The sequence below is a fragment of the Hyperoodon ampullatus genome (assembly GCF_949752795.1).
Source record: "Hyperoodon ampullatus genome assembly, chromosome: 10".
Taxonomy (NCBI): Eukaryota; Metazoa; Chordata; class Mammalia; order Artiodactyla; family Ziphiidae; genus Hyperoodon; species Hyperoodon ampullatus.
The window spans coordinates 100,115,907-100,142,050 of record NC_136923.1 but is presented as its reverse complement, the minus strand read 5'-3'; the positions used below and the strand labels follow the sequence as shown (position 1 = coordinate 100,142,050).

Below are 26,144 nucleotides of genomic sequence, written 5' to 3'. Positions count from 1 at the left end.
CTCGGAAACCAATTTCATACTAAACTGATTAAATAATACATTTATGATCTATAACTGCACTTACAGCTTTTTTGTAAATATAAACTATAATTTATTGTCTATTTTGTATCTGTTTTGCTGTAACATTTAAGGAAAGACCAGACTTTTCTTTTTTTTAAAAAGAGTTTATTTAGAAAGTATCATAGTGTAAACAAATTGTACCACTTTTTCTTTTTAAAACAAGACTCATGATGCAAAGATGAATCCACCCACTCATGAGGATTGTGCTTCTCTAGAAAGTTGGGTTTTTTTTTTAAAGAACATCTGTGAACCATACATGATTAATAAAGATTTCCTTTAAGGCAGAGGCTGGCCGGGATCCTGCTGTTGTTGTCTGCCGTGGACAGCGGACGGGGTCTTGTTTCTAAGGTCCTTACCACCAGGTACTTTGTGCCGAGTGGCCACATCTCCTGAGCATGGGCGGTGGGGTGAAGAGTGTTATCACAGGAGCAATCGATGGCGAAGAACCTACGGGCACATCCCTGGAGGGAGCCTGGTCCTGCAGCTGCTGATTTCCAAGGGTGAGGGTAAGCATGCTCCTTATCAACCAGGACGGCCTGAGTTATGAGGACGCCAGTAATGTGGCCTATTCGGCCCTGCCTCCCTCCTTCTGTGACCTTGAGGTCAAGTTAATCCCACTCTTCGTACAGTAGAAGACTGACCTCCTCAAAGGCAGATGAAGTACAGGACACGGCCTCTAAAAGGACTGCTGAGTCTGAAGCTGCTTCTGGTTAGGGCTCCATCGTGGGGCTGCAGGGCTTCCTCAGTCCCTGATACCCAGACCTGGGGAAGCTCATCTAGTCCTCCTGCCCCAGGTGGCCAAGCCAACCAGAACCTTCCTAGGAGTTAACAGAATAGTCGGGACAAGCCTTGTGGAACTTTCCACGTGAGACATCAAACCTTAAAGTTCATGTGGACTCTTGTTGACTAATGAAATCTCTCACTCAGGAGGGACAGAAGTATCCCTTGAACAGTAATAAGCAATTGGTCAAGTATCAACACACACACAAAACTATGGCATCAGCATCATCTTACTCAGGCACACGTCAAGAGTACCACTGTGTTCATTATGGCTTACCACTCTCCGTGAGAGAGGTATCAACAGAGGCAGAAGATCCAGGAGGGGCTGGGAAAGTGGCTCTTCCAGAGGCGACGGGGTTTTGCATTTTAAATATGCTCCAAGCTACGGACCAACCAAGTTATTAACAAGTCAACTGGGACCTTCAGAGCAACGCAATACCGCCACAAGGCAAGACCACCTTTCCAGAACTTGTGCGTGGATGGTTCGAAAACTATGCATCGGATGATGCTTTCACCAAAATTACTCCAAAGCCAAAAACAGTCTGGCAATTGGAATTTCCTTGACTCTATTTTAGTCTCAAAGGAAACCATTGAGATTTCACCGAGAGAAGGTTAAAGGGGATGGATGGTAGCTTGCCACTGAAAATATTTAGTTTGCAAAGGGATCATGAGTTACACATTTACTTAGAGAAACTTAAGAAAGAATCTGTGGAGTGTGTTGGCTTAAAAAGCACACACATGGAGAAGATAGCACAAATTTAGTACGTTCGGATCTCTGAGTCACCACCGCAAGGGACCGGGCAGCGGCCGCAGGACTGAGCTCCTGCCCAGGGCCAGGCAGGAGACAGTTTCCAGCCGAGCTCACAGTTCATCCTTCGCCTGGCGCAGGACAAAGTGGTGCAAGGAATCCAGGTCTCGGCCTCCGCTATGCTCGCTGACTTTCTTCCCTCCGCGGAAAAGCAGCAATGTGGGATAACCTCGTACCTTTAAAAAAAAAAAAAAAAAAATTGAAAACGGACACAAAGTTGCTTCTTAAATAAAATCAGAAAAGATCCTAGAGTTGTGTCCAGGGAAGCCTATAGTTAAAATTTCAGAACGTACAGACCATCAAAAAAGTACCTAAGAGTTCAGAAAGCAGAGCTTTGGGGCTCTTTATTCAGTTTCCAACCCAAACCTACTTTCAAGATTAGCAACAAGGAGTGACTTCACCGGAGAGTGGAGTCTTGCCTGGGGAGCTGGTGTGGACGGCGGGGGCCTGAGGCTGCACTGCCCACAAGCTCCCTGGCGACACCAGGGTGCTCTGTGGTCCGTGCTGAGTGGCAGCAAGACGCTCGAGGATACACACGTGTCAGCTACAGCTCCACCTCTTTTCTCTTTAAAGCACCAAAAAAATAAAAAAATCTTAAAAAACGACTGGCATCTTCTAGTAAGTAGATGACGTCTGTGCTACATACATCTATTCTAATAAACTCCAGAGACCTCAAAAATGTTTTAAGGAAAACACCACAAATGGAAAAATATAAATTGCAAATCTTCTGGGCTATTCGATGGTGCTAATAGCTTGGAAAGAAGGCAACAGTTACATAAAGAACCCAAGCCTGGCCCACTGGTGTGGCCCTCTCAGGGGGAAGTGTAGGATCAAATACTTTCTGCATGGAGCACTGCCTTGTGTCTGTGTGTGCGATGAAGGCTACAAGCCAGCTGACTGTTTAGCCAATGAGAATGGCCATGCAGGTGTTTAGCCAATGAGAATGGCCATGCAGGTGGCGCCCTGCCCTCAAGCTCAGAGTCTCAGGTACTGCCAGCCTTTCGCCCGGGTGGCAAGGCCTGAAAAACCCCCTCTGAACTGTGTGCACTCACAGAAGACAGCCTTCCTTTGAGAGAGCAGCTCTTTTGCTTCTCAAATGGAAAAAAAAATCCCCAAAGGACACAAAAAACCCTTCGTTGAGAGGATGAGTTATCTTGGTTGAGTCCACAATACCAAACTACAGCTCCACTTGGGATCTGCCCCCAGTTCTGTCCCCATGAGTTTCCATGCATGTGGACCCACCGAGTACTTGCTGCAGATGTTCCGTTCTGCGGTGCAGTCCAGCTCGGCGATCTTGACCTCCGCCAAGCCAGGGAATTCCTTTTTAGAGAGCTCCTCCCAGATAGGAGCCAGGTTCTTACAGTGCCCACACCTGGGAACAGAACAGCAACAGCTTTGTTGGGGTCCCGTCCAGCTCACGCGCCTGCATTTCACTGCCCAGCCTGTTTCTTCTGTCGGAAGCAGCCAACAGCTGCCTACAAGCTGATAAAGCGGCAGGTTCTCCCGCGGGGTGCGCTAACATCCCCCCCCACCCCAAACACGGAATTCAAACCCAAGCCAGAGCAGGCTTTCGGATAACCTGACTGATAGCAACAAGATGGTCTGAAAACAGCTTCAGCTTTGCAACCATCTCTACGATGCGGTAAACTGTGGGCTCCCTGGTTTGTGAATGCACGGTGAGCAGGAAACAAAAGAAAAGACGCCAGACACTTTCTTAAAAATCACCTGAATGCCAAAAACATTATATTTCTTATGGTCTTAAATGTTCACAAGAGCTTCAAAGCTTCCCTGAAGCTTCCGGGATGTGGTGTGAGCACCGAGGCCCTAAGTCTGGTTCAAACTCTTTCCACCTGTTACTCTACCCGCTTCCTGACCACCTTCCCCTCTAGGACCTGCTCCCCTTCAGTGAAAGGGGCTCTTCTGTCCTTGTACGTGATCTGTACAGCTTTAGGTTTTTTTTTTTAAAAAAATAGAAAATACATGATAGTTTTAAAGGCATCATTTACTAGTGATTCTACTCTTTAAGAATAAAACCTGCGCAAGTCATACAGGTCACTCATTAACCTTTTATCTCTGCTGTTACTGTTTCTCATGAATACGCACAATGAAACAAAGTGAAAATGGCACGTGTGTGTTTGTGTTCAGAAACAGGATCTCTCTCTCCTCAACACTATTTTTCCAAATGGGTTGTTTCAAGACAAAGCGTTCTCCCCGTTTTACAGCTGAGGAGACTGGGTTCAAAGGATTTAAAGGGCATCCAAAGCCGCAGTGGTTCCCGGCACACCCTGGAACCTATCGTCTTCCCGCCGATCGCGGTTGCCGTGGTCTTGGGCTCCGAGCAGCCCGTCTCTGCTCTGGTCCCAGAGGGCCACGGGCCAGGAAGGTCAGGTGACTGGCTCTAACAGAAAGCTGAGCTCTACTCGATTTCTCTACAACATCCAGAGAGACGAAGGGGCAAAGCTATTAATACCTCATGATGCTCACGGTGTTTTTAACCCCAAAAGCCATCTATCTGGCAAAGTGCTCAGATACCACAAAACTTCAGTGTTATATGGCCACAATAATAAGTCTCCATTTTTGTTTTCTCCAGAGCAGACTGAACTTTAAGTTAACCTCATTCTCCATAACTTTATGAATACCACCAAACTTTAGCATGTACACCGTAACATTTCCTTTTTCCCTATAGTATAACTACAAGTAAATGTAGTATCTGCCCAACACTGAGTCCGCAGGGTTGGCCTATGAGCTGAAAAACAGGATGTGACTCAAGTGCATGACGACAAAGTTTCTAATTCAACAGCCACTTACCATGGGGCATAAAACTTGACGAAGGTTATGCCTTCTGCGATGGTGTCATCGAAGTTATTTTCCGTCAGTGCCAACACAGTGCCCTTGGGGGAGGGAAAAACCACAAGTCAAATACACCACATCGAGCAGAGCGGGGGATGCTTTGGGATCGCAGAAATACAAGTCCGTCATCTTTTAAAATGCTGTGACATGTGCTCCGAGGCCACACACAAATACCTACACAACTCACTTTTCACAAGCACAAAAGGGCAGTGACTCATCATCACCGGTCCCACGGTCCTGAGCCCAGGAGATGCTGCATGGAGGGGACAGGACACGTTCAGCGTTCTGCCCCCAGCCAGCCCAGGCAGGTTCAGGTGCAGCCGCTGTCTCCAGGGCTCTGGGTGGGCAGGGGCCAAGCGTGCGCCTCCCGGGCTTGGAGCCTCAGACACTGACCGAAGTCCAAGCTGACCAGCCTCCCTGAAGTCTGTACACACTGCTTTCCCCACCGACTCTATTGCTCTCATCCTACAGATTCATAATTATCTTCTCTATGTGATAGAAGGACCTTAGTTACACAAGCATAGGCAATATGTGCTTTACAGATAACAGGCTGCTTTCCATTTTTAAATTCAAAATGTGAAAACTGCTCATTTGAACTCAGGCTGGAGAATTCAGGGCAAAGGTGCCACACAGCAGTCTGCTCTAAAGCAATTCTATCTTGAAGGTTCTTCACAGAATTATGTCTATGTGTTTTCCTCCAAAAACGGATCTGTGATCATCTCGTGAGAATATGGATGATGGGGACTTTCCTGGTGGTCCAGTGGTTAAGAATCAGCCTTCCAATTCAGGGGAACGTGGGTTCGAGCCCTGGGCGGGGAACTAAGATCCCACACGCAGTGGGGCAACTAAGGCCACGCACTCCAGAGCCTGCGTGACACAACTACTGAGCCCGCACGCCATAACCGAAGATCCTGCGTGCCTCAACGAAGACCCGATGCAGCCAAATAAATAATAAATAAATAAATAAATAAATAAATAAATAAGAATATGGATGATGTATCACGTGGCAAAGTGTACCAGGGCTGCCCCACTCGAGTCCAGCACCAAGTACCATGTGTCTGTGACCAGGATGCAGGGGCACTGAGGGGGCCATCCAGACGCTGCCATCTTTATGTCCAGAAACATGACACCATACTCACTGAAAGACCCACTTAGTGGCGGAAAACCTTATTATAAATAGAAACCCTTCTGGGTTTGACAAAAACATCCACAGTATATAATTATACTCGATGTGGGGTGACCTTTATAACCACCATGACACATGCTCCCTTGACGCGTGGTCCCTTAACTACGAAATTGTTTGTTTACTTCTTAAACCAAAACTTCCACTTTTAACTAACACCCACGCAGTCCCCAACCTATAAGCGTCCCACTAGGGGCTGGGCCTGGGGGGCGGAGGCCCCATCACAGCCCCACCCTGGGAGGATGGGGCCGGCGGCTGCCGGTCCTCCAAGTCTGATCCCCGGGCCCCGGGCGTGACGGCCCAGGGAGTCACGGTCGCTCCTGTAAATACTGAGGCTGGACAGTCACCAGGGAGGCGTCCTCCCCAGCACCAGGACCGCTCTACCCGCTGTCCCGGGTAAGAACCTGACGTGCTGTGGAGTGTAGTTGTGTGAACTGAAGCGGCAACACAAGGATTCGGCTTTGGAAATAAACTGACAGACAAACAGGCCTTATGGTTCTCAGCTAGGAAATCCGAGCACTGTTTTCCTAGGAAAACACTATTCTGACTCCCCCGAATAATCTCATCTTCACCCATGGCTTCGGCGTCAGTTTCTACCTACAGGAGCGGATGTGGGAACCTCCTCGTCTAGACAGGCATCCGGCTTCAGCTCCGGACTCTTACCTGTCGCCACCTGCAGACCGCCACAGCCCTAGAACCAATACCTTGAAAATGGACCCATCCCCTCCCTCCCACCCGGTCCTCATCTCACGCCTGGGACACACCAGAACCCGGCCCGTCGCCTCCAACCCGTCTCTCCCTCCATCCCCTCCCCCATCCCGACTGCACAGGGGGAGCTGGACGCCCCTGCCCACTGTCCCCGCCTCCTTCGTCTCCAGATACAGTGGTTTCCGTCTCGTCCACACAGGCTGCAGCCAGCCGGCTTTCTTAAAGTCCCCGTCGGCTCCAAGCCCTCCACTGGCTCCCTGCAGACCCGAGATCCCCGGCTGGCGGACGAGGGCCTCCGGAGGCCGGCTGCCGGCTCCCTCTGCGTCCCGTACGGTGCCCTTGGCCTCCGCGCACCCTCTTCACTCCCGCCGGCTGACGCGCCGCCAGGCGGCCTTCCCCACGGCTCTCCGGTGGACACCGACTCACCCGTGGGGCGGGCTCCTTGCCTCCCCGCCCCGGCCTGCGTCGCAGTGCCGACATCTTCGCGTGTCTCCCCCTTCCCACCCGCCACTCTCCACAGGTGGAAAACGACCTTATTCGCTTTGTGTCCTGGCGGCCTAGGACAGTGGCTGGAACGCGACAAGGGCTTGATAAACGCAGAACGAACGAACATGAAGCCTCAGGCTCTGAATATATGAAGAGGACACCTCGATAAGTCAGCGATCATCTGGACAAATGAAATATCCTGCAGTGATTTGCCTCTGACATTCCAACGCGCAGAGCCTTTCTGCTGCAGCTTTCAGGGGCCTTTACCACCTTGACTGAAGCAAGTTATGGAAACGAGCAGAACAGGCCCAAGAGGCAACAGCCCAGCTTTCACAGCAAATACCTTCAAGTTAGTGAGTGCTGAACCAAAGGGAAGAACTGTCCAGAAATGTTGACACCAAATGCTCGTGGGATCCTTCTGTCTCACACCCACTCCAGGTTCTTTAAAGGGAAGCTCTGTCTACGCTGACCCCCTAACAAGCATGTAAAAGGAGTTCAAGAAAACGCTGTGTTGAAAAGTGGACCCCAGCCCACCATGGGAATGACCGACCGCGTGCTGTGCCTGCGCCATCGCTTGGAGGCAGGAGCTGACCGTGCACCCACCTGGTCGGCTGCGGGCTCAGCGGCCAGCGCGGGGGCCTCCGAGGGCCGGGCGGGCTCCGGGGCGCCCCTGTCCGTGCTCTGGAGCTGCGAAGCCACGTACTCCCTCAGCGACTCCAGATCCCGCTTCCCCTTGTACTGATCAACCTGTCCGGGACACGGGCCACACAGAGACACGTCAGGGTTGTGAATCCTCAACTCTCCACCCGCCCACGTGCAACCCACCCCCATCGGACGTCTCTGTCTGGGTGTCCCGGCTCTGTGGTGTCTGCAGCTCAAAGGTGAAGGCAAAGCAGAGATGATCAACCGCAGTTTGGCTCTGGGCAAAGAACTTTACAGCGCCTGCCTTCTGCAGAGCTAAGCGTTTCCGAAGTCTGGGCGCTGCCCACTGGCCAGGGACGAAGCCGGCGTTTAGGAGCCTTTTACCAAGAGCGAGCGCTGACCCCTCTCAAAGGTCGTAATCAGGGCAGTTACCCTAGGACCGTCGATCCGGCTTATTCTAGAGTTAACCTGAGCCAGCTGAGATGCTCCGGGAGTGCATAACGCCTGACGGTTTCTCTCAACCCGCCAGGCCTTACCAACAAAGAGAGAGACATTCTCGCTCCGTGATGCGTATTCCTTTAAACCAGTGATAAACAATCTGTGCTGGCAACACGCCACCCGTTAAACCACTCGACCGTTCAGCCGTGGTTAAGACACACATCTTGTCTCAACACTAAGACCTGAAGACGTACCTTTTCACCATCTCGGAACCAGAGGAGCGTAGGATAACCTCGGACCTGGTTTCCTGAACAGAGTCCGTGGTGCTGCGTGCAATCAACCTAGAGATACAGATCACGCGCCCAGTCAGTTTCTCTGCGAGCCTTCCTGGTGTATGGGCTCTTGGACACTCAGTACTTTTTCAAAGAAAGAAAATTTCTAAAACTCCCCATCTGTGGCATCTCTGCCAGCAAGTTGCAGCTTTTGGAGAGACTTTACCCCAAAATACACCTGAGCTTAGGGAGCAGAGTGATGGGACTTAGAGACATGATTTCTTTTCACTCAAAAACGCCAGTTTTGGGGGAGCAGTTTACCTTGAGCAGGTTAGCAGATGGAGAGAGGGAGCCTCGCCTGACATCTGGAGAAGGGGATGGCCAGCTGTCGTGGACAGAGACCCACGCCCATCACAAAGCTAGCTCAGAAATGTATTCTCAGGTTCAGGAGTTTTAAATAGGAGTATTTGGAATATAATAAAGATAAAACTGAAAAGATGTCAAATTAAGTGTTTAACACACAACAGTGAAAAATTCATTTAACAACCATTAAGATTTCCTAGGCATCTGCTCTGTGCCCAGCGTCGTACTCAGCATTTTACCATTACCTTCACCACCGCCCCAGTCAGATCTCATCTTGGTTTTGCAAAGGGGGAGACTGAGGTGTGGAGAAGCTGCTCGAGGGTGGCTGGCCAGGTCTGTCCGAATCCCACGTTTATGCTTTTGGCCATCTCACTGTGCTGGGCACATCACCTTATTAGCTACAGTTCCTGAACATGCAGCATTACTTCTGTATACAAATCAGCCCCCGGCAAGGTAGAAAATGAGATTTTTATAAAAGCAATTCGGGCAGGGTCTGGTAGGTGCTGGAGGATGGACGGATTAAAAGTGCTTGAAGGCCTGGAAGCTGCTCTAGATATTTCCCAAAAACCCAGTTGTCAAGGCATCACTTCTGGCTTCCCTACGTAAAGTGGGAAAGAATTCCAGGCAGCAGGGCAAGCCAGGGCTCCCCACGGGCGGGTCTTCTGCACGCAGGCTGCGCACAGGGTGTGAGCGCAGAGCCAAAGGTCCTTTTAGGAAAGAGCTCTTGGGTGATTTCGACTGTGGATGGTCTCCAAGTACGTCCAGTGAACGTTCTCTAAGGCTCTGCCCCATATCTTTGCAGAAAGGGCTCTGGGGCTGCCAATTCAGAACTGGCCATTGCTTCAAAATAAACAAAGGAGCCAAAGCCATAATTTATCTCTAGACTGTGGAAAAGCCAGCACACTCGAAACCCGGCTGCCATCTGTGAAGGTGAAATGAATTATCAAGTGGCACGCTAAATGGAGTTAATAAATCAAATTTGTGACTTTGTGCACAGAATGAATAATGGGCTACTCAGCTAATTAATCCAGCCAAAGGCGGCCTATTTCTGGTTTAATAAGGGCTTTCACTTACCTTGCCAATCTTGACCGTTTCGGAATGTTCAAGGCCCAGAGCCAGCTGCTCCCAGGTCGGAGCCAGAGCTTTGCAGTGACCACACCACGGGGCGAAGAACTTGATAAAGTGGTCTCCTTCGGGGGTGGGGGAGGAAGGCAGGAGAAAGGGAGAGGAGTGTGATTTATATCCACCCAACTAGAGCGTGAATGGAAGCATCTCATCTTTGTCCTCCTGCAAAGCTCAGTTCAGGATGAACCCTTGAACTGGTAAAAAGCGACTCCCCATCAGATATGTCTCTACCCATGAGTTCATAACGATCCTTAAAAACTAATCTGTCAGGGCTTCCCTGGTGGCGCAGCGGTTGAGAGTCCGCCTGCCGATGCAGGGGACACGGGTTTGTGCCCTGGTCTGGGAGGATCCCACATGCCGCGGGCGGCTGGGCCCGTGAGCCATGGCCACTGAGCCTGCGCGTCCAGAGCCTCTGCTCCGCAACGGGAGAGGCCACAGCAGTGAGAGGCTGGTGTACCGCAAAAAAAACAACAAAAGAAAACTAATCTGTCATCTTTGGAGGACAATAGGGACCGAACTCATTATTTGGAAAACGGGCAATAAAGGGAAAGAATCAGGCACTTAGCCTGTCTTTCCCACGTGAACTGCACCGCTGGATAACCAAGTCATAAACGAGAGCAAGTGTCTCTTGCTGTAAAAATGAAGAAGCGATGCTTGAATTACAGCAGCAGGCTTTGCATCCCTCGTGAGTTACGGCTCTAGGCGGTGTCGGACGAGGCCACTGACATCACAGACTTCCCAGCTATGCAGTCTTGCTCACACCGCCCCCAAAACATCAAACAGAAAGTGATAAAGTCCCTAGATTCAACGGCCAACTCACAGGGAACAGAGACATCAGGGTGATGTGGACAGGGAGACTGTACTCCACACCATGAAGCAAGTGGCGGCTTCCCTACAGCCAGGGCAGTGCCTTTTGGGGGATGGGGGAGGGCTGGGACGGGGCACGGGAAGCGAGCAGTTTTCTGCCTTGAGCCGGGTGACCGCTCTATGACCATTCACTACACCCTACATTGTTTTCTGTATCTGGGTTTTATTTCACAATAAGATAGAAGATCTAAAAAGACTGAATATCACTGCCTTGGCTAGGATAAAAACAAGCCTCACAACATCATGATTTAGGCACTGAAAACTTTTATCTAGGCTCTTCTACCTTGACCAGCCTAGGGCCAAAACGGTGTCAGGCTGAGACCAAACCGAAATCAGGCTGTGGCCAAGGAGAGAACCAACCAACGGACGCTGACGTGTGACTCAGGCTCAGAGTCGGACTTTGCCATGGCAACGCTCACGGCGGCATCTTGTCACCGCTGCAATGATGCGTTTGAGGGAAATGGGGGAAAACTTGCTTCAAAATCAATACTGTAAATCCACTATACTCCAGTTAAGAAATTTAAATGAAAACATTTTAAATATACATGAGCAGCTGATCTGCAAGGCTGAAACCACATCTCCAGACAGGTGTGTCGCTACTTTGTGCTGAGGTGGAGACAGGAGCTCCAGGGTCTCCTGGAGCACCAACAGGAACTGAGGCAGGGCAGGGCCGCACCGCTCTCCGAGGAGAGACCCTCATGCCAGCAGCACGAGGCCGCGGCGTGCGGGCACATGGCCCCCTCGGTGGGCGACCCGCTCAGGGAGGGTCAGGGCTGGGCTTCGGACGGTGGTCTGCCACGGGGTGGCCCCGGGCGTGCATCCTGCAGGGAGCCCAAGCCCGTCTCAAATTCAAGCGACTCCCCTTAGGATAGAAACCCTGTCAGAGCATCTGTACCAATTAACCAGCCACCTTTAATTAAAAACGGCTGAAAGCATCACCATAAGCGATGTCAGACCTTAAATGGGGTGTATTTCAACTCCCAGCAAGCAGGAAGCTTCAGGGCCGGACACAATTTTAAGCCCTTTTAAGAGCATTTCCAACCCCATCTCCCAGGAGGATTTCTCTCCATGACAGCATCTGAGAGCGCAGGTCAGCAAGGAGGCTGAATTCACTTTCAGGCCTTTCACTGCTGAGCCAGCACTTCCGGACGTGTGAAGAAAGGCCTTATACATTATTAACGTTAGAAATTGTCCTCAGGTCATTCTGACATTTAGGAGACTATTTTCAAAAAATGAGATTTGGTATCGAAAAATATTTTAAGTGTAAAGAACACCTACGCTGATTCGATTTGTGTGTTATAATGGTCCCAATAAATTCTGGTTTAAACAGGTAAGAGAAACCTGTTTCTGCCTCAGGTCAATAAGCATATGATTAACATTAACATAAGCAAACACATTCTTATCCAAGGACGCACTGTCCAGCCAGTACACAAGTAAGTGCACCCACTCACCGTCAGTGAGCTTTCCACACCTGAGGCTTTAGCTTAGTATTAGAACTGGCCTTTCCCTAAGGACAGAGACAAAAGGAGAAGTCACCTCCGAGAGGAAGAGCGTTAAACACTGATGTCATCGGGGTTGGGGGAGAGAAGCTCTTGACAAGCGCCACCCATGCTGCGACCCACCAGCCCTCAAGTGGCAAGAGGAAAAGCCAGGCCCCCCAGGAGGACGGCCCGGGCAGGGGTGCCCAGAGGTGCAGACCCGGCGCGCCTGCCCGCCTACCTTGTGCCACGTGCAGCTCAAAGTTGCCGGCCGAGAGCTCGTACAGGCCCTGCTTGAGCTCGGGGGCTTGGGGTGGCTCCACCTCGGGCTCCGGCGTCTGATGGGAAGAGACGGAACAAGAGTCACTGGGTGTGTGTGTGAAGACCCAGTGGAGCCCATGGAGGCTTCCGTCTGGAACCTTCTATGCTCTCCTCCCTCCCCTGCCACCTCGAGGCTTCGAGGGACACTGCTGTGTTGAGGTGGCGCCCCGGGCAAAGAAGCGACTTTGTCACCCTTGGCAAATGCTCGAGGACCGATGCTCCAGGCAGCTGGGTGATGGCCTCCCTGCCCCAACCCGTCCTTTGCTGTCCCCAAACCCTACCCAACAGAGCAGACAAGGTGAAGGATGGGCCACCCCAAACTAGCACCCTGTCCCGTCCTTTGAAACATGACCCGAGATGTCTTGCAGAATACAGAAGGAAGCAGCACCCAAAGACACAGAGGGAGCAAAAGGGACACAATGGGGAACAGGAAACCATCAGAGAACAGGAGGGCCTGGCCATCCTTTATCTACACAAACATAATAAAACCTGGGAAGGAAGGTAAAACTCTGAAGGGCTGATAAAAGAGAAAGGTGACGAGAAAGAAGATTCAGGTGGACGGAAGGCAGCAAAGAGAAAACCACAGGGCAAACATGGGCTGCACTTTTAAGCAAGAATATAGTTCATGGGGCTAAGTTTGGGACATAAACACACAGTGAACGGACAAGAAGTGGCGTTTCTCCAGTACCTGGCAGACACCAGTGTGACAACTAACTACTAACCACTCTACCACACCATTCGAAATGTCTCAATTGTTTAGGCCGACACAGCCACGGCCTGCAAGCAGAGGTGAAGAGCAGACCACTGAATCCCCACTGTGCTATAGACACGTGGGTGTGTATTACTCAGTTTTTATCTAGCGGTTCATATTTCTATTAAAAAGAATATCTGGGCTTCCCTGGTGGTGCAGTGGTTGAGAGTCCACCTGCCGATGCAGGGGACACGGGTTCGTGCCCCAGTCTGGGAAGATCCCACATGCCGCGGAGCGGCTGGGCCCGTGAGCCATGGCCGCTGAGCCTGCGCGTCCGGAGCCTGTGCTCCGCAGCGGGAGAGGCCACAGCAGTGAGAGGCCCGCGTACCGCAAAAAAAAAAAAAAAAAAAAAAAAAAAAAACTTAAAAAGAAAAAAAAGAATATCTAAGTTAAGTCTTTAAAAGCTTTCAAAGTGTTGACAGCTCAAAGCTGGACAGTAAAGCACCATGAAGTTTTCTTTTCCACTGCTGGCTTGACAAAACTTTCAAAGTGCTAAGTAGCCAGACAAAGGATGCCCGAGAGTGACGGCTAAGTGAACAGTCAGTTAAGTTCCAATAACGTGAAACGAAAGACTGTGTCACCCTGTGTAAGATGTTCAAAGGGCTTGCAGTAGTAAACTGTCCATTCATGGCACCGAAGGAGCATGTCCCTCGGTGGCACGTCGGGATGGCCATTATGGGACCACCACAGTGTATCACAGAATGGGCATCCTCCTCTCTCCCCGGGCTGCTGACAATGTGGGCCTACAGAGTCTCAGGAAAGCAATCTGGCAGGATTCATCAGAGCCATAAAAGTGGTCTTGCTTTTTTATTTTCTGCCTTGCAATTTTATGTCTGGGAATATATTCTAAAAAGTCACTCCAAAGTAGAAAAAAAAAACATCCTTTACAAAGATAAAAATGTTCCTTATAGCATTTCTGATGACAGAAAAAATATACATAACCTAAATATCCATGGACAGAGAAGAGCTGAATTATGGCAAATCCATGAGATAAAATATGATCAATATAAAGATTCAACTATATAAAAAGATCATTAATGAAATGAACCATGTTTATTTGATTATGACTGTTTAGGCAACAGGGAAAACCACAAACCTGGTTTGAAAGCTGGAAAGAAAAAAAAAAATTACAGAAGGAAACATGGAAATATAAAAATTGGGGTAAAATCTAAGAAATGGCAGGTTTTCTTTTCTTTGACTTCCTTTAATACTGCCATAATGCTAGGAAGGAAAAATCTAAATTTATCCTGTTTAAAGTTGAAAATGTATATATTAAGTTATTTAGATATAAATACAGATGAAGACGTTTTAAAAAAGTTTTTGCTTATAAGGCAAAATTCATATTGAAAAGAACTTCGGTTTGCAATATTAAGTCTGAATATTTGAACTTTTCTCTAATGAGGCACCCTGTCATCATTTCTAGCAATTATCTGAGATCCCCACTGCTCTGAGACACAAAGATATGGCCAGTGGGTAACTGAGGTCTCAGGTGGGGAGGGGTGGGTTCCATGTGGCCACGCCCCTGGGGTACCCCACTGAGGATGGCTACGCGAGCCTCAGCCTGGCTGCCCCATCCCCAGCCTGTGCTTTGGGCTCCGCTCCCCAGAAAGACGTTCGGCTCATGAGATGAAGCCTTTCTGCCATCCTGACACTGGCGGATGGTTTCGTGAATAAAGTCATCATAGAAGACTGGCTTTTTGCTGAAAAGTTTACTTTAAATGTTTTTGGAGACCATGAACTCCCCTTTAAAACTGGCTTCCTCCCCTCAGAGGACATTTCCACAAAAAAACAAAAAAAACAAAAAAAACTTGAAGTTTAAATCTATGTGAAAGTTACACCTGCTCCTCCAGCTTTCTTGCCATGACAAAGATGCAAATTTACTCTCTGCGAGGTTTGTGGTTTCCCCTGTTGCCTAAAATTAGACACGTCTCTGGTCAACACTTATTCAGTACCGTATGCCGACATTCTTCACGTGGTTCTAAACTTTTAAAAATGTGAGGTAAAGTAGCACTTGGGAAGCAGCTGGGTTTCTGATTAGCTGTGACCTCTACACAGAATCTGGGGGACAGCTGAAGGACCACACCCTGGAAGATGACACCAACAGCATCAGGGCCCCCAGAAGACCCCTGGAGCACAGACAACCTTCAAGTCAGGGAACGCCTACCTGATGCAATACCACAGTCTTAGTCCAGTGTTGAACTGGAAATTACATTCAAAGACTTCAGATGCTCTTAGTATTTTCATCAGAAACGTACAGCACGGGAACACTGGCCATCTTTCTACTCCCGTCCAAATACAGCTCAGCCTCTGTGGGCCTGAGCATTCAGCATTAATCCGAAAGCACCACACACGGAGGGACACTTACTGCAGGGCTCACGATCGCAGTGATTTATAACAAAATTAAGGCTCCTAACATCAGCTGGAGGAGGATTACAGGTTTTTCTCTGTAACACTCTACATATAACTATGTCTTTAAAAAATATCTCAGTAACACAACATTGTAAATCAACTATATTTCAATTAAAAAAGAAATCTCAGAACTCATAGTTTCCACAATTTCCTGATATGATCCTTACCGCGGGGGAGGCCATTAAGACATGGAGAGTGTGAAGGGTATCGAATTCTGTTATCAGCAAAGCCACTTAGGGCCGTGGGGCTGAGGGTTGAGAAGAAAAGGGAAGATTCACACTGTGGGTACCGCCCGCGGGAGCGAGGTCCCAGGGGAGGAAGGGCGGGGCTGGCCCGGCCTGGACGCTCTGGCGGGGGTCTGGCCCTGACTCTGAGTGGCCACGAGTCCATCTCGGGTGCTGAGGAATTACTGTGAGCTGAACTACATGTGAAGGGGGCACTGAGGGTATGTTAACAAGTAGTAAGTCCTCATCCGTGGGCTGCATCCTGAAATATTTACAAATGACACTGACTGTGCAGCCAAACGCAGGCCGGGGAAGCCGGGGAGACAAGGTAAGGCCCACAGAACGGGAACCACTGTCAGGGCTCAGGCGGGCACACGGGGCCACCTTCCCTGCACTCCTGCCCACCATGCATTGGACTCTTCTTCCTGCTCTGGTGCCTGTTTGAACTTTTCCATAACAGAAAGTTGTTAAAAGTTCATCTTTTCCCACTTACATAAGGTACGTAAAGGAGCCAAATTCATAGAGGCAGAAGACAGAGCGCTGGGCGCCAGGGACTGCCGGAGGGGGCGGGGAGTCGGGGTCTAACGGGGACGGGGTTTCCTTTCGGGAAGACGGGACATTTCTGTGCGTGGACGGTGGTGACGGCGGCACCACGTTCTGAATGTATTTATACCACTGAACTGTACGCTGAAAAACAGTTAACAGGGCAAATTTTAGAGTGTATGTATTTTATCACAATAAAAAGAAGAACTGAAAAGAAAAAAGAAAGTGAATCTTTACTTATGATAAAAGTTGCTTTAAGATGGTACTTAAGCTGGCCTCTTGACTACCCCAAAAATGTAGGAAGAAAGAGAGGGGGCGGCTTTGTGTGCACTCACGGGGGGCTCCTCGTTCAGTGTCTGCAGCATCCAGTTTTCCAGGGCCTGAAAATCCCGGGGACCCTGGTACTTCACAGCTTCTTGGCCAGGCCTGAAAAACTTCAAGCTGAAAGAGTAACAGAGGATTAGTTGCAGCAGATTTTAAAGCACTTCAAACCACTCTGAGCAGAGAGCAAACTCGGTTAGCGGGACAATCATAAAAAATGAGGTGTCGGCGGGCTGCAGCCAGCACACCCCTGCCCCTCTCTGATAATACTTGGAAAAGAAAGAAAAGCCATGTTCTAGGCGATAACATATTCACTTAATCCTGAACTTTTAAAAGTTTCTTATGTTATTCTTGAAAAAACCGGGGTGAACACATCGGGCCGTGAGTTAAACCCCAAGCTACGAGGGTTCAGGTGTGCAGAACTCTCTAGCTTTCCCCTGACCCATATTTGTTATCCTTCCCCGGCTTCAGTAGTTTTTACATTCTGCACTTTGAAAAACAATTTACAACTGTAGTAGAAATAGCATTGCTCTGCAGTAAATGTATTTCCAGGATACACTATCAGCTATTCAACTCTTACAATGCATGAATATCCAGCTACTGTGAGAGTTCAACTTTCCAACTATAAGGACAGCCTTGACAGTGGTTGATATGGCCCATTCACTTGCCCGCAGAGAAGGAATCTTTTCTGTTTTCCACACACACTAGGTATCTGCAGACAGAGCAAGGAGCTCTGCCTTTGGAGGGGAGCAAAGACATCACCAGAGGCCGAGATGAACACGTCCAGACCCTGTGTCACTCCACTGGTGACGGGACAACATGGTCCAGGCAAAACTTAACAGACGGCGTCAAGGAATGGGGGGAGGGGAGGGAATAATTCTTCTATTGACAGAATTAACAGAAGGTAGCAGGAAGGAGGGGAAAATACGGCCGCCGACAGGAAGCAAACACAGGCTGGCATTCAGGGGTGAGCCTGCTCACCTAAAACACCCCTAACGCTTCCTGGCACATACGTGGGTTCTGTTAGGAGATGCCCAATGCACAGTGTCAGAGTGCGAGAAGTGAAGATACACAGAAATCAAACTGTGGGTTTGGATAGCTAGCCCCACAAAGGTCTTAAAATGAAGTTTCACACCAAACAAGAAAACCAACACACTGGCTGTAGAAGGCATTCAGGTGAAAATGGGCTTACTGGCCTCACCCAGAAGCTCAGATCCTGTGATGGGCTAGGGGACATGCCAATGTGTCTCCAGTGAAGAATGTATGTCCCCTTCCCTAGCAGCTTATACTCATATAGCCACGACAGAAAGACACAATCTAACTCGATTTGGCCGGTATGCCCCTTCCTTCACGAAGTTTAACATTTCAAGCGACTCCAAAGCAGGCTCTCAGACTGTGAACACCCGCATCCACCACCTTGAGATGCTCTGGAAACGTAAGCTGCGCCCACAAAGGACTAGAGGCAGCTGCTGTCCCTCTCCACTCCCTCCCTCTCTCCCCAGTGCCTCCCTCCACCAAAGCGCTTCAGGATGGAAACAAGTGGATCCTCAAAGCATCAGAAAGGAATAAAGATGCAGACGTAGAGAATGGACTTGAGGGCATGGGGGCGGGGAAGGGGAAGCTGGGCCGAAGTGAGAGAGTGGCAAGGACATATATACACTACCAAACGTAAACTAGATAGCTAGTGGGAAGCAGCCGCATAGCACAGGGAGATCAGCTCGGTGCTTTGTGTCCACCTAGAGGGGTGGGATAGGGAGGGAGGGAGGGAGACGCAAGAGGGAAGAGATATGGGGATATATGTATATGTATAGCTGACTCACTTTGTTATACAGCAGAAACTAACACACCACTGTAATTATACTCCAATAAAGATGTTAAAAAGAAAGAAAATCTGAAGACTTAAATATTAACTGTAACAATAAAACTATATAAGAATTAAAAAAAAAATCAGAAATCAGACCAGGCGTTGTTGAACCCATCCTCCATTTCTTTGCTAAGGTAAAAATGCAGTAAAACCTAATCTGTGACTTTTTCCTCATGTGGTGTACACTGAGTGAAGCAAAACTAATTTTTAAAATCTCTTCCTGTTGTTGGATTAAAAATCTTTCTAACCAGCTCGAGTCTGAGATTCTGGTTAAGTTCACAGAGCCTAGGGAGGGCACAGCTTCCCTTACGGGGCATCTGACTTCATTCCCACTGTACGTGGAGATGAAGGCAGCAATGCAGAGCGGGCCGTGGGGTTCATGCCCCAAGTACAGCCCCAAACTCTTCTGCTGTTGCCAAACCCCCACATGGGCACTTGTTTTCCTGGTGATCTGTTCCGCAGTCAGGAGACTGCAGGGGAAAAGATCCCCAGTGCTGGGTCCCTCTGGAAAACCGCATGATGGAAGTTCTACTACTATAGATGAGATGGTGTTATGGGTCGAACTGTGTCCCCAAAAAGATTTGCTGAAGTCCTAACCCGCGCTACCATGGAATGTGACCCTATTTAGAAATAGGATTTGCACACAGGCAATCAAGTTAAAATGCGGTCATGAAGGTGGGCCCTAATCCAGTACGTATAGAAAGGGGAGATTCAGACAGAGAGAGAGACATGCAAACAGCAGAAGGCCAAGTTAAGGAGGGGACTGGGGTGATGCTTCTGCAAGGCAAGGAACACCAAAGACTGCCCTCCAACCACCAGGAGCCAGGAAGAGGCAAGGAAGGACCCCGACAGGTTTTAGAGGCAGCACGGCGCTGCTGATGCCTTGATTTCGGGCTCCTGGCCTCCGGAACTGTGAGAGAATACGTTTCTATTCTTTTCAGTGGCACTCTGCATGGCAGCCCTAGGGAACCTCCTTCAGTCCTGCCCCTGCCAGCATTTTCCCAGATGATAAAGATTCTTTACTGGCTCAACAGCAAGACCTCAAAACGTCTTCCCGAGCGTAGGCAGCCTTCTCCAGGGACCTGGGAACCCAAACGTCCTCCCTCTCCAATCCTTTACTCCAGTTAAAGGTGACAGGGGAGGGGTGACCTAAAAGCTAATGTGCTGACACCCCGCTCCGCAACCCGCCTCAGCATTTACATCGTCATCTGATTCAGGCCTTGAAACATCCCTAGAAGTAAAAGCTCACACAGGTACATCTATGAATGCCCTAAGGCCACTACATTTTAGGCAGCATGACCCTACCTCCTGCATTCTGTGAAAAAAATCTGTTCTCGGGCTGTGACGGTCACGAGGTTCCTTCCCAAACCATGTAGTGGCAGCTCGTTGTATTGTATAGTTCTTTTTAACAACACAAAACCAGTGCATGGTTTTCTTGGGGAGACCATATCTTCTAAAAAACAAATCAGGACACCTGATCCAACATGGATCTTTCGGTATCTGTGAATAGCATCTGTGGAGTGACTGATGTTGCAGCCAGAGAGCGCGTATGACTGGGTGCAGGTGGAACCCTCTACTCTCTCTCTGACACTTGCCTTCTCAGCCCTATGACTGGTCCTGTTTCACCTTCCCTATGGTGTGGTTTACGGTGCACAGAGCCAGCCACAGGGCCACACACAGCCAGCTGTTTAAGAGTGGACACCACGGCCACCCATCTCTGTTGCTCCTGCACCTTGAAAGTAACAGGTTCTCAATAGGTAACTGGTCCCACTTCTCACTGGCTGCTTCCTTGGGATGCTCTTCATACAAGCAGAGTTTCCTTTAAAGGCAACGCAGTGGAGCATAGGACAGTGATGCCAACAGGTAGGTACACATAGCAGGAAATTTTGTCTCTGTTGCTCTGATGTGATGTACACTTGAGTTACTGCACTCACATTAGCAAGCAGTCACCAAAGACCAAGAGTTCCAGAGCCCTTTATGGAAATGCCAAATCTCCAAAGGTTACAGGAAACCTTAACATCATTGGGTGTGTCCAGATCGGTCTCTACACACACGTTATTACACACGACAGTGTTACGGGGGTGTGTGTGTCAGCACCCTACTTCAGACTCAGAAGTTGAGGAACGTGAGTGGCCAGAGCTGCAGGATAAGTAGACGGTAGAGCTGGGGTCCAAACCGTGGCATCCAGGTTCCAGCCCAGAGCTCCTGCCATTTTCCATGCGGCCTCTCAAGTTTGAAGATCAGCTCGGGTTTCCCAAAGGATTGACTTCATTTGTCAATCTGAACAAATATTTTGGGACCTGCAGTGCCCAACCCCTCCCCCACCCTTCTGGAAAGAGCATCTTCCCTCTTTTGGAGAAGCTCTCTTCACTCCACCAGTAAATGTTGAGTCTGAACGGGGCTGTCGTCTTCCGACAAGATCCCGCCTCTCGGGTCACAAAGATAGTTTCTGGAATGAACACTCCATCCAAGCTGGGCCAATCGGCGACGGGCCCAAGTCCGCCACAGCAACAGAGAGATGCAGAGCAGGGAGTTAAGTCACCTTAAGGGGTGGGAGGGCAGAAAAACAGACCTCCAAACCCATGGAGCCGAGCCTCAGAGGCCTGCCCCCACAGCTTTCAAATTAATTCCCTCCTTTGTTCATTAAGCCAGTTTCAATTTCTGTTCTTAAAACCAAAAAATTATTTTAACTGTCAAGGAAGCAGGTAGCAAGTATCACTTGTCAGAACAGCTGCACTTTCTTTCCAACAAAAACAGCCCGTGGGCTAGTCACGTGGGAAATAACTCTAGAAAGGAGGCTTAAGAATTAAGAGTGACCAAAAATTCAGACGAAAATTCATGACAGTCGGTGCTCATCGTGTAAACGTACATGTGAACGTCAAATGTGACAGGATCTCGTGGAGAATGCCATTTTTGTCTGGCAAACACGTTCTTTTATAAACAGGAAAACTCAACTGACTAATTAAAGGCTTTTTCCAAACAAAGTAAAAAAAAAAAAAAAAAAAGGCACCTAATACACACACGGTGTAAATGTAACCTTTTTCCCCAACAACAGGGAGTGCCTGCTTAAACTCGGCATCCCTTCACTCCTCAGAACTACAAGGAAGGCGCCAAAAGTTTAACTTGAACTTTCTTGGCCGACTGCGGCTGGCAAAAAGCCAAGGAGGACCCGGCGGATACAGGATGCGAGCGCCGGTCACTTACGTCGGGTAGCCACGCACGCCCTGGGCGGAGCACACATCTGAGTCGGCCGTGCAGTCGACCTTGGCCACGTACACCTTGGCGTCCTCCATGCTGTTGTACTTGTCTCCCAGGTCGTTCCAGGTAGGCTGCAGCCGCTGGCAGTGTCCACACCTGTGGCCAGGTGACAGTGAAAAGCACGCTGAGAGCCGGGGTCAGAGGGTGCCTGACCCACCCGCCCAGCCATTTCCCAGGGCGGCGGGGCTCTCAGATCCAACCCCTTCTTCACACTGCAGTGGAGACGGGGCCGGATAGCTCACAGTGTCTGCAGAACACTGCTCCCCTGCTTAAACCCTCCGGAGAGACCCCGCATTGTTCTCAGCGTGAAATCAAAACTTAGCCAGGTGCCCGATCCCCCTCGATCTGGCCCCTGCTGACCTCCCACCTGACCTCTATGCACACTGCCCTCCTTCCCGTGCTGCCCACCGCTGGGCCACGCTGCTGAGTTTCCAGGTTCCTGAAAGGGCCGTAGCTTGGCCGGGCCCTGGGAATCAGCACCTTCTTCTCTCTGACACTTCCTCCCTAAACCCACCTGGCTCATTCCTATTTGTTCAGTTTGGGTGTCACTTCCTCCAGGAAGTCAGCCCTGACTCCCAGGCTCTCTGGTGTCCACTCTCTTCTCCCCCTCTTCTGGAGAGCTCCCTCGCTCCACCTCTGTGGCAGTGGCTCAGCACTTCCCCTCGCCATGGCTCCTTTACGGTCAGGTCACCTCTACCATGTAACCGAGTCTCCCCAAATGCAAGGCAGCCTCGAAATGAAATCAGTTCTGCATTATTTCCAGTGAGAAGCATACAAAAAGCTTGTGGCCGGCCCAAACTTCTAAATTTGATATACTCAAACATACACTTATAATATTCATTGTATGAATTTAACTATACACAAACATTATGGCATGTGAAGTGTTTTTCCCCATTCACCTGGTAAGTGTGTATTCATGATGTCTACGATGTAACTACTTGCTGTATTGCTTTCTAAAGTGTGGTAAGAACACCCAACACTTAATAACTGAGTTCATCCTCAAAATAATTTCTCAATAAAATCAGTGTTAAGTCTCCTTGCCTCTTTTCTTTTCTGACAGATGACCTCACCAGGAAGCACCTAAAGGAAGCACTGGAAAATTCTGCTTCAAGCTAACCTGTCTTCCCTAAGCACTTTCTTGGCCAGGGAAGAGAATCCTGCTTTATAAGAGGTTCAAATACAATATGAATCCCTCTTTTCTGGAAGACAATTGTGAGGGAAAACCCCTGCTAGATTTAAGTATATATGGTACAAGAAGACAAGCATCATCCTTTCTACAACTGGATCCCCAGTGTCTGGCACGTACTAAGTGCTTGGCAATCTCTTAGTGATGGATCCATGGGTGCCGTGCAGTTGGCACTTCTGGGTTTGGACCCCTGGGGCTACAGCACGAACCTCTGAGACAGCAGCTGCATTCAGAGGCAGTTTGTGGTCACATAACAGAGCAAAGCCACCTGGTCCTTTTGAGGAAGCGGCTCCAACCTTGACCTCATTGTCACCAGATTCAATGTGACCTGAAAACTGGCCATAGAGAAGCTATGACCTGACGCTGGCACAAGATCTACAGCAGTAGGACAGCCCTGCCACTATCCAGTTCAGAGCAGATACACACAGATCGATGTTTTCATTAGCTCCTGCCCCCAAATCACACGTGGGCTCCCAACATTCCAGAAACAAATGGAAAGAGGAGGGGCAGCCCAGTGTCTTCCGTCTGAGCTCCAACCTGCTCTGAAAGTCTAACTTTTAAATGTTGTCACCGAAACCCACACATCTCTATTTAAGCATTTCACAGTAGACTATTAAGAAGCAAACAAAAACTTTAAAAGTTACTTTTTCTGGGAGGATCCACCTAAAAGTCTATAAGCCACACACAATGAAACATTACATTACTTTAAGGAATGTACTTAATACCAAGTGCCCGGTCCTCTCCCTCACTCAGCCCAGGACTAGCTGGTGAGTATTACAGAGACTCCAAAATTAAAACTCCACTGGCACTGCACGGACCTACGATGTCTGCATGTCAGTTTTTCTTTAAAATATAAGGAAAAAAATTCCATGGGCAGATTTATTCCACAAAAATAGGCTTCACTTAAGTAGTGTATTTAATTGGAATAGCTACTCTGAGAATAATACCCTTCACAAAGTAACTATCGATGTCCATTATTTTACACTACAAAGTATTTTCTACACCACTGGTAGTTCTACAAATTCAACTCTTGGTTCTTGGGAGCTGGAAACACAATGTATCTACGGGACAGCTCTGACCCAGACCAAAAGTGCTGATTTAACTCCAAATGAACTGAAATACAGTCATCATCTGAACATGGGGAGGACGAGAAAGTCTCCTCCAACTTCCACCAGCACATGTTCTGAACAGGCCGTTTTTCTTGGGCATCTTCTCCCTATTCCTTCCTGCATCCCCTTCCCACATCTCAAGGAGCCTCCTCCGCTCTGGGGGAGAATGCCAAATTCTGCAGTAAAGCCTGCAAAGGGCCTTGGGCCCGAAGACTGGCTGTCTGCTCCGCCCACGGAGGACCCCCTTCAGCGGGCATCTAGGCCCTAGGAGGAAGGCACTCAGTCCCTGTGCTCGTGCAGATGACGGGAAGGCTTTCTGTAGGACAACCCACAGGGCAGACGTCTCTGGGTTCGGCACCGAGGCCACAGCAAAGCCCCCCGCCCCCCGAGAACCACGGCGAGGGGGACCGTCTGCTCAACGTAGTAACTTTTCCCATCTCACACTTTGCAGACGACCAGGCCCCAAGAGAGCAGGGAGGAGCAGGAGCCAGAGGTCGGCCTTGGGTCCGGGGCCAGTGGCTTCCATCACCGCGAGCACAGCTCCCCACCGCCCGGGGGCTGCGGACAGGCCCCCAGAACCCGCACTGCTCTCCACCCCCCGGGGGAGCGCAGGAACCCTCTTCTGCCTGGGCCACCCCTTCCCGCAGGGTGGGAAATCACGCCTTGTGAGTCCCTGTGTTTCAATTAAACCCGCAGGCCGGAGGTCTGCCGTGCGGCGAGCGAACAGCCTCCGAAGTCCAAGTGTGCTCGCCGGGGCGACCGCACGTGGCCTCCGGGTCCCGGCCTGCCTCCGGCCGGCGCAGAAGTTTGGGGCCAGAGGACGGACGGGCTCTGAGCTCCCAGCGGCCCCGAAGGGCGACGACCCCTTCCCCTCCCCCGGTGAGGGGATCGGGGGAGGGGGCGCGGGAGCCGGAGCGGCGGCCTTTTCCGGCTCGGCCCTCGGGGACCGCCCCCTCCTGCTCCACCCCGGCCCTAGCGCCACGTCAGCCGCGAGCGCCCGGCGCGTGCCGCCCCCCGGCCCGGAAGACCCTCAGCCCCTCGCCGGGCGCCCCCAGGCCGCGGCCCCGCGCCCACACTGCGGGACCCGGGCTCGACCCGCGCCGCGGAGCCCGAGGCGGGCGGTGCGGCCAGTTACCAGGGCGCGAAGAACATGACGAAGTGCGCGGCGCTCTGGATGCCGTGCGTGAACATGTCGGCCGTGTACAGGTGCTTGGCGTGCGGGTCCTGCCCGTCCCCGCCGTCGGCCGCGGGGGGCCCGTCCGCCGCCGCTCCCGGCTCCTGGGCCCAGGCGCCCCCGCGTCCACCGCCGGCGTCCAGCAGCAGCAACAGCAGCATCAGCAGAGGCGCGGCCGGCGCCAGGGCCCGGGGCCGCGGCGGGAGGAGGCCTCCGGCGCGCGCGGACATCACGGCTGGCTGGGCGCGCTCTCGCCGCGGCGGCCGGTTCCCTCCGCGCCGCCCGCCCCGCCCACCGCCCCGGAGAGGCCCCGCCCGCGCCCCGCCCCTCCCGGCGCGCGCCCGCTCCCCGGTGGAGGCTGGGCCCGCGCGCGCCCGGAGAGCCTGGATGGGAGCCCGTGGAAGGAGGGGGTCCGGGCCCCCGATTGCCTTCCGTGTCCGGCCTCCAGCACTTCCCGGGACGGCTTTGGTTACTCCCGCGGGGCGCTGCGCCTCCCCAAACCCAGGCTCTGTCCGCTCTGGCCTGGAGCGGGGCTGAGTGTTGGAGCGCCGGGAGGCCACAGAGGGGGATGTCAGCCTCGGTTCATCTCAACGTACACAAAGACCCCAGGATTTCAGGCAAAAGGAAGAAAGAGCGGCTGTCAGCGGAATTCAGGAAACTGAGCAGAATGGGCGGGCTTTACACCTGAATGAGTCAAATTCTTGTCTGGACCTCAACTGTGATTCTGGGCCTGAGCTCAGGGACTGATGAAAAGCCGCTTAACAAGAGAAACCCGTGCAGGGGTGCCCTGCCCTGCCTTACCTTGAGGGTGAGAAGGAGAAAAACTCAAAGCATCCTCTTAGACACTAATCCCGCAGGGCTCCTCCTCCAAAAACGCCTGGCTGGCGTCCTATGGCGCCCTAACTCCCCAACTGCATCAAGGCT

The 26,144-nt window shown here is 50.7% G+C and overlaps 1 protein-coding gene across 1 annotated transcript; it reads right to left on the bottom strand.

Moving 5' to 3' along the window:
• Positions 1–143: 143 nt before the first annotated feature.
• TXNDC5 (thioredoxin domain containing 5) lies at positions 144–25,450 on the bottom strand (the record flags this gene model as incomplete). The annotated part of the gene is made up of 10 exons (XM_079713054.1): positions 144–1,824; positions 2,891–3,020; positions 4,457–4,539; positions 7,479–7,622; positions 8,210–8,296; positions 9,665–9,780; positions 12,302–12,398; positions 16,644–16,749; positions 21,698–21,847; positions 25,182–25,450. The coding sequence occupies 10 exons, from the start codon at positions 25,448–25,450 to the stop codon at positions 1,702–1,704; spliced, it is 1,305 nt and encodes a 434-aa protein (XP_079569180.1). The 3' UTR covers positions 144–1,701.
• Positions 25,451–26,144: the final 694 nt, after the last annotated feature.